General features: G+C 39.8%; 1 protein-coding gene across 1 annotated transcript; it reads right to left on the bottom strand.

Annotated features, from left to right (window-relative positions):
* Positions 1 to 3753: 3753 nt before the first annotated feature.
* Positions 3754 to 8927, bottom strand: LOC121373081 (atrial natriuretic peptide receptor 1-like). Its single transcript, XM_041499527.1, has 2 exons — positions 8066 to 8927; positions 3754 to 3806 (listed from the first exon to the last, which is right to left on the bottom strand). The coding sequence occupies exons 1-2, from the start codon at positions 8775 to 8777 to the stop codon at positions 3754 to 3756; spliced, it is 765 nt and encodes a 254-aa protein (XP_041355461.1). The 5' UTR covers positions 8778 to 8927.
* Positions 8928 to 9144: the final 217 nt, after the last annotated feature.

Here is a 9144-nt window from a genome sequence, read left to right as displayed (position 1 = left end):
AATAATTTCGTACGTACGAAAAAATATATTTTAGGAAATAAAATGAAATTTCACCTAGTACAAATAGTAGAATGATCAGAAACACGTTTAATATACAGCCACTAATATTTTATGCAGAAAAATATATTTGATATGTAATTACAATCGTTAAAAAGTCTCTGTTAGTCGATAACATCTTAAACATTGCAGCAAACTCAGGAATGTCCCTTTAACGAGTATAACAGTACTTTCATTCGTATTACATGCACCTGTATATGATAAAGGAAGGAAATGTTTTATTTAACGGCGCACTCAACACATTTTATTTACGGTTATATGGCGTCAGACATATGGTTAAGACCACACAGATATATAGAAAGGAAACCCGCTGTCGCCACTTCATGGGCTACTCTTTTCGATTAGCAGCAAGGGATATTTTATATGCACCATCCCACAGACATGATAGCACATACCACGGCCTTTTGTTACACCAGTTGTGGAGCACTGGGTGGAACGAGAAATAGCTTAAAGGGGCCACCGACGGGGATCGACCCTAAACCGAAGGCGCATGAAGCGAGTGCTTTACCACTGGGCTACGTCCCGCTCCTGTATATGATAAAGACGATACCTGCACACATTAAAATAGTACGCTATTTATAGTCTCAATGTTAATTTGATGACATTTTTGTAAAGTTGCCACTCATCTGTAATTCCATTCTGCCATATGACATAGGAATATGTAATCTGACCGACAAAACCATAACACATGACCCAGACCGGACCGTATCTCGGCACAATACAGAGTCGAACGGGTATTTGGCAAAATAGGGAAGATTCTTTGATTCTCTATCTAGTGACTCGTCTGTAGGAGGACAGCCACTCCCGAGGAGATCATTTACTCGAGATTCCATCCTTTTGCTTCACTGCCATTGTTTAACACCCAATAGCCGATGCATTCGTTAAACATTCATTCATTCATTCATTCATTCATTCATCTCTTGCTTCATCGCAAAGAGGACTGCCACTCTGAGAATAGTTTACTAATCAAAACAAGCAGCGACAGAGCTCATTAGCATAATTACACCTGTGACGACATGCACTCATGAATCACTGTCATAAAATGCTTGCGAAACATGAGCAAATTTTTGGGTGTATTTTTGAAAGGGAACGACGTCGTTTGTCTTACGTCGGTGGCGGGATGTACCCCAGTGGTAAAACGCTCGCTTCATGTGCGGTCGGTCTAGGATCGATCTCTGTCAGTGGGCCCATCGGGCTATTTCTCGCTCCAGCCAGTGCATGGTCGTGGTATGTACTACCCTGTCTGTAGGATGGCACATATAAAAGATCCCTTGTTGCTAATCAAAAAGAGTAGCCCATGAAGTGGCGACAGCGGGTTTCCTCTCTCATTATTTATGTGGTACTTAACCATATCTTTGACGCCATATAACCATAAATAAAATGTGTTGAGTGCGTCGTTAAATAAAACATTTCTTTCTTTCTTTTTCTTTCATTTGTCTTTGGTCTACATACTAACAAACTAGGTATTGTTTTCAGAATGCTACACAACGTACAGCGTGAACCTGCTATTGGAATGTTTCTCGTTGATTACTATGATCGCATCTGCTAAGTTTGGAGCGTTGCTGTGGTACGTTTGCTTAGATGTCAATAAAAATGGTCCCGTGAGAAATTAATTTGCATCTGATTTGCCTCCAAGTCAAACAATATGCGATCTGACACAAATCGAATTGTTTATATTATTGTTTTCGCTTCCATTTATCTCAAAAACAGTGATAATGACGCAGATTGTAAGAGTTATTACAGCTTTTAGCGATCTTTACGGCACTTCGGCAGGCCTATCTATATATAGATAGAAGATAAATAGAAGATATGTATAGTTTGTACATATAACCCGTACAATTACTAAAGTGCATGGCATACAAGAATACTCCGCGTCGCACCGCTCACAATCTGAAGGAAATGTAAATTAACGGGACAGACCCTAGTTTCAACCCGTGAAAATTAACACTAAGTTTAGTTAAAGGGACAGACCCTAGTTTCAACCTGTGAAAATTAACACCAAGTTTAGTTAAAGGGACAGACCCTAGTTTCAACCCGTGAAAATTAACACTTAAGTTTAGTTAATCTACAAACCTGTAACACATTTGGATAAAGTTATAATTGAGTGAAACATGAGTCTGTGACTTTGAAATAGTGAAATACCCTCTAAAATAGACTAAAACTCGACTCCATAACTGTTACTTCTCAGACGCACGTGCGTTTTTAAAAATATGATAAATGCATTTTGTGATATTAAAAACATCAGGATGATTACAACTTCGAATGTACAGAAATGGATAAACTAAACAATAAAATCTAAGTAAAGTATGATTTCCGTTATCAAAAAACAGCTATAATAGTAAAAAATGTGTCTTAGTGTTTAAAAACTAGGGTGTGTCCCTTTATGGTTTTACTCTGTACAGTTCAAAGCAAAGCAAAATGTCACTTGCCAGAAGATGTTTGATTGTGTTTAATTCAACAATCCATGTGCACAATTGCGGTTAACCCGAGGACTCTGTCTTTCGAAAACCGGCCTCGGTGGCGTCGTGGTAGGCCATCGGTCTACAGGCTGGTAGGTACTGGGTTCGGATCCCAGTCGAGGCATGGGATTTTTAATCCAGATACCGACTCCAAACCCTGAATGAGTGCTCCGCAAGGCTCAATGGGTAGGTGCAAACCACTTGCACCGACCAGTGATCCATAACTGGTTCGACATAGGCCATGGTTTGTGCTATCCTGTCTGTGGGAAGCGCAAATAGAAGATCCCTTGCTGCTAATCGGAAGAGTAGCCCATGTAGTGGCGACAGCGGGTTTTCTCTCAAAATCTGTGTGGTCCTTAATCCTACGTCTGACGCCATATAACCGTAAATAAAATGTGTTGAGTGAGTCGTTAAATAAAACGTTTCTTTCTGCCTTTCGAAAGCTAGAGAAACATTTGGACGGTTATGACCGCTCTCTTATAAACATTTCCTCTGAATATTTTATAAATTGTATAAATTGTATTATGAAAAAAGTATATTAGTTTTGACAGAATGGGATTAGGTCGCGCAAGGTTCAAGTAAAGCATTCAAAACTGGTGCGGAATCTAGCGGATGTTTTAGAACACATACAGATATGTCACAATAGGGAATCAGATGTTCTAGTAGTATACTAGGACAAACGTCGTGAGATGCGAATGTTCCACAGAATTCTACAGACAGAATAATGGTTTAATCCGCATATTAGGTATTCCGCTACGGCGGGTTGATAGACCGCGGAACAATAATCACACGCAAGTTCTTATTCATGAAGGACTATTTGCTGGCGTAGATTTTTTCCGGTCATTGGTTAATCACAAAGAGTTACTAGTGAAAAGACTTGGGTAGTTCATTACATCAGTGTTACGATGGATGTGGTTTTGGTGTCGGTTTAACTGCTTGCTGAAACCAAGTCTCTGGGGCAGGCCAAAAAGCTAATTGTTAATCAAGTCCGTGCTAATTTAGTGTTCGGCTCCAGGGACAATTTCACGGAGATCTCTGCCACTTCGCTGCCCTGGAGCCAATTAATCGAGAAACCATTCCACTAAAAGTTGAACTTTTTTTCTTTTTTTTTAAAGTGTTCACCATGGAAACAATCACGACTTTGTCTAACATCCTTTCAACTCTGCAGTGTCCAGAAACCATTTCACTAAAAGTTGAACAATTTTTGTGTTGTTTAAAGTGTTCACCGTGGAAACAATCACGACTTTGCCTTACATCCTTTCAACTCTGCCTTGTCCAGAAACCATTTCACTAAAAGTTGAACAATTTTTGTGTTGTTTAAAGTGTTCACCGTGGAAACAATCACGACTTTGCCTAACATCCTTTCAACTCTGCCTTGTCCAGAAACCATTTCACTAAAAGTTGAACAATTTTTGTGTTGTTTAAAGTGTTCACCATGGAAGCAATCACCATTTTGCCTAACATCCTTTCGAAATATGATTTTGTTATCGGAATACGGTTTTTGTCGTTCAGACGTGCTACTGAACTAAACACGAGAAGTCTGAACAAAACGTTACACGTGGAACATTATTAAAACATGCAACATTCGCTGACAGTGGGTCGACAAGTGTATGAGTTCAGGACGGTGGGGGGGGGGGGGGGGGGGGGGGGGGGATTGGGGGTTAAAACTGACTGACGGAAATAGTGGTGAATACAAAGACAAGCACAGTGCAAACCAGGACCCTTAGTTCCAGACGGGGGGGGGGGGGGGGGGGGATACATAGAGAATACTAAACGAGTCCCCGTGAGAGACCGTTTATATTACAACGAGTGTGTTTTCGATCGTACATCACGAGCGGAAGCGAGTGATGTACGATCGACAACACACGAGTTGTAATATAAACGGTCTCTCACGGGGACGAGTATAGTATTCTATTTATTACAACGCGCTACATTATTAATTTGAGTCGCCAAATATATTTTTTGTGTCTCACTAAACAGGACACTGAACGTAAACAAAACAGCGGAGTGATTCAGAGCGCATAACCCTTCTTTGCCTATGCACTCTTTTATACTATTAAAGTATTTATGCTTTCGCAATGTCAGAGTCCCTCCATCCCAAAAATAAAAATAATTAAAACAAATAACACACACTAGTAGTAAACAGCTGTAAATTGTAAAGCATGTGTATACTAAAAAGCAAACATAGGAATTGAAATAATTAGTTTTGAATTTGAATGACGTCAGTATTCCAATGACGTCACTTTTCATCTCCTTATAATAACTATAAATTGGGTACACGACGTTTCCGTTTTAAGAATGCTGGAAAAATTTCAGTGCAAAATTGCTATTTTTTTTAACAACACACCTGAATGTGTTTGAAGAAAATCTTGTGATTAAAACATTGTACCTTTTACTAAATATGGCCTTCAGGTGAAATTACGGTAAGATATGCTACATTTATTATGTACAAAGCCAAAACAAGGGTGCGAAAAGTGATCGGAGGTCATGACCTCTCAAAAAGCATATCTCACATTGTGGGATATGAAAAATCTCTCACGGGTATCTCCGTCACCGCGGTGTAATAAAAACTGACTGACGGAGAGAGTAGCAAATACAGTGACAAACACACGGACAACCAGGACCCTTTGTTTCGAAGCCAGCTTAGCGCTACGATGTCACAAAACAGCAAGGAACTAAGACGTGCTTATAAAACGTTTAAAATATAGCCAGGTCCCATGCTTATAAAACGTTTAAATCATAGTCAGGTCCCGTGCTTATAAAACGTTTAAATTAGAGTCAGGTCGCATGCTTATAAAACGTTTAAATTATAGTCAGGTCCCGTGCTTATAAAACGTTTAAATTATAGTCAGGTCCCGTGCTTATAAAACGTTTAAATTATAGTCAGGTCCCGTGCTTATAAAACGTTTAAATTAGAGTCAGGTCGCATGCTTATAAAACGTTTAAATTATAGTCAGGTCCCGTGCTTATAAAACGTTTAAATTATAGTCAGGTCCCGTGCTTATAAAACGTTTAAATTAGAGTCAGGTCGCATGCTTATAAAACGTTTAAATTATAGTCAGGTCCCGTGCTTATAAAACGTTTAAATTATAGTCAGGTGGCATGCTTATAAAACGTTTAAATCATAGTCAGGTCCCGTGCTTATAAAACGTTTAAATCATAGTCAGGTCCAGTGCTTATAAAACGTTTAAATTAGAGTCAGGTCCCATGCTTATAAAACGTTTAAATCATAGTCAGGTCCCGTGCTTATAAAACGTTTAAATTATAGTCAGGTCCCGTGCTTATAAAACGTTTAAATAAAACGTTTAAATCATAGTCAGGTCCCGTGCTTATAAAACGTTTAAATTATAGTCAGGTCCCGTGCTTATAAAACGTTTAAATTATAGTCAGGTCCCGTGCTTATAAAACGTTTAAATTAGAGTCAGGTCGCATGCTTATAAAACGTTTAAATTATAGTCAGGTCCCGTGCTTATAAAACGTTTAAATTATAGTCAGGTCGCATGCTTATAAAACGTTTAAATCATAGTCAGGTCCCGTGCTTATAAAACGTTTAAATCATAGTCAGGTCCCGTGCTTATAAAACGTTTAAATTAGAGTCAGGTCGCATGCTTATAAAACGTTTAAATCATAGTCAGGTCCCGTGCTTATAAAACGTTTAAATTATAGTCAGGTCGCATGCTTATAAAACGTTTAAATCATAGTCAGGTCCCGTGCTTACAAAACGTTTAAATTATAGTCAGGTCGCATGCTTATAAAACGTTTAAATCATAGTCAGGTCCCGTGCTTATAAAACGTTTAAATCATAGTCAGGTCGCATGCTTATAAAACGTTTAAATTATAGTCAGGTCCCGTGCTTATAAAACGTTTAAATCATAGTCAGGTCCCGTGCTTATAAAACGTTTAAATTATAGTCAGGTCCCATGCTTATAAAACGTTTAAATCATAGTCAGGTCCCGTGCTTATAAAACGTTTAAATTATAGTCAGGTCCCATGCTTATAAAACGTTTAAATTATAGTCAGGTCCCGTGCTTATAAAACGTTTAAATTATAGTCAGGTCCCATGCTTATAAAACGTTTAAATCATAGTCAGGTCCCGTGCTTATAAAACGTTTAAATTATAGTCAGGTCGCATGCTTATAAAACGTTTAAATCAGTCAGGTCCCGTGGTTATAAAACGTTTAAATTATAGTCAGGTCCCGTGCTTATAAAACGTTTAAATTATAGTCAGGTCCCATAGTCAGGTCCCGTGCTTATAAAACGTTTAAATCATAGTCAGATCCCGTGCTTATAAAACGTTTAAATCATAGTCAGGTCCCATGCTTATAAAACGTTTAAATTATAGTCAGGCCCCGTGCTTATAAAACGTTTAAATTATAGTCAGGCCCCGTGCTTATAAAACGTTTAAATCATAGTCAGGTCCCATGTTTATAAAACGTTTAAATTATAGTCAGGCCCCATGTTTATAAAACGTTTAAATTATAGTCAGGCCCCATGTTTATAAAACTTTTAAAATATAGTCAGGTCCCATGCTTATAAAACGTTTAGTCTAGACTCGAGACTCCAACAGAGTCTCAGCTCGACGTCATGGTCACGCCCAAGGCTTTTAACGACACACTTTATTTTATTTTGATAAACATTGTTTCGGAAAAACGTCTCTCATTTCTTTACACCATGGCAGACAAGCTCTTGTTGCCATTGCCATAAGTTTCATAATATTAATAAATTTAAAAAAAAAAAAACGGAGAAAAAAAAGAAACGAAAGAAAAAGCGGAAAACCCAAATACTTTCGCTGTGTGCCCAGTTTAGAGCTATTTCTTTTATTGTGTTTGGTGCTTATAGCTCTGTGGTGCGAAGGTTCAGTGGTCCGAAGGTTCAACACAAACCCTAACCCTAGGTTCAGTAGTCCGAAGGTTTATAGACCTAACCCCGAAATATTGAACCTTCGGATCGTTGAACCTTCGGACTATAGAGCGGTCCCCGTTTTTGCTGTTGTACAAACAAGGTTTCTCCTGAAAATTCTGGCTAGTACTTCAATGTTCTCTCCGTTTCACATAATATTATTCTTTCCGGGCATCGCCATTTTGACCAGTATCATGTCACCAGTCATGTCATGTGATTTATTTATATATTCTGATTGGTAGTTGATATATTTTGTTTCGAAGACCTCTCTCTGCAAATAGAACACTGTCTCGAAGACTTTTGACGATACATGACCAAAGAAAAAAGTCTCGGAAACAAGGCCTCCGACACAAAGTGGGCTTAAAGCTCTGGTATTCAATAACGACTTGAGACAACGTGGATGCTTGTGACATCATTAGCGATGCGAGTCCAGAGAAGCATGGACCTAGACAAACACAATATTAATATTTGAGAGAGAGAGAGAGAGAGAGAGAGAGAGAGAGAGAGAGAGAGAGAGAGAGAGAGAGAGAGAGAGAGAGAGAGAGAGAGAGAGAGAGAGAGAGAGAGAGAGAGAGAGAGAGGCAGAGAGGCAGAGAAAGAGAATACAAAACTCCCAAGAAATATCATTTAAGACAGTATTATTAACTTACTTCGTGAATTTTCGGAAGCATCAGTTAGTAATTCTGTAAAATCCATGTCCTTCTTTTTACGATCAAAGGACGCATGCCAGGGTGTTTTCTTCACGGTCCGCTTCAACGCCAGGAAAATGGCCTGTATTGTGAAGAAGCAGTTGGAATGGCCTTTGTTGGGATCGTTCTGGAAATCACTGAACAGCAGTCCCACGGTCTTCCAGTTGAACTCCAGTAAGAGTTTTAACACAAAGTTACCTATTTTCGTGTACGACCCCATCATCCGGGTGAGCAGGCGGTACTCGGTCTTGTCGTGGAAGGCCTGTACGAGTGCGCCTGCGCTGATGACGGGGATTCCCCACTTATAGGAGAAGCGCGCGACTTGGGCCACGGCGTAGTCGCAGGCGGGGCCGATGAACACGTGCGCCGCCTTCTCGATGTACATGTCGATCGCCGCCAGGGGGCCGTCAGTCTCCGAGCACCGCGAGTCCCGGTACACGAGCCGGGCTGTGTAGTTCCGCAGCAAATTCGTGTTATTATTTATAGACGAGACGGCCAGTTCCAGAGCCGGTTTGGTTTTGTAGAGCACCCAGGGGTATCTTCCATGAACGGGTAGAATCACTCCGAAGTTGACGAACTGTTCTTCTTCTTCTCCACATACAAGGTTGAGACAGATAATCACGAAACCAATCCATGGCGATATCATTTTAGTATGTGTGTTTCTGACAACCATTAAAACACGCTCGTAGCGTGATACATCTGGCGTTGGTGTGTATGTGTGTGTGTGTATTACTAATACCCAACACCGGGTGTGTGTTTTGTCTCTTAAAAATCAAAACGGAAGTACCCGTTGACACGGTATTTCTACTACCCCTGCACGGAATTGTCTTTCACGCGTTCGTGCCATAAGTCTTAAGTAAACACTTTGTACTTTTTTTTTCTTCTTCTATGTCTCGCAGTTCGTGGGCCACAAAGAGTCTCCACGTGCACGTCACGCGGGAATTACCCAATGCATCGACGCACTGAATAACACAGACGGAAAAATCAATCCTCTGACTTTGACAGCTGAGATTCGTGAATGAGTTTGTCAACACGAAACA

The sequence above is a fragment of the Gigantopelta aegis genome, chromosome 5 (assembly GCF_016097555.1).
Source record: "Gigantopelta aegis isolate Gae_Host chromosome 5, Gae_host_genome, whole genome shotgun sequence".
NCBI lineage: Eukaryota > Metazoa > Mollusca > Gastropoda > Neomphalida > Peltospiridae > Gigantopelta > Gigantopelta aegis.
Note: the sequence above shows the minus strand (reverse complement) of the source record. Positions and strands in the feature narration are given on the sequence as shown.

What these genes read in the sequence shown, in the direction of transcription:
- LOC121373081 (XM_041499527.1), bottom strand. Translation starts at nt 8,777, where the DNA reads ATGGTTGTCAGAAACACACATACTAAAATGATATCGCCATGGATTGGT. An exon ending in TGCTTCCGAAAATTCACGAA is followed by an intron (nt 3,807 to 8,065) that starts GTAAGTTAATAA and finishes TTCAACTTTTAG; the next exon opens with TGAAATGGTTTCTGGACAAG.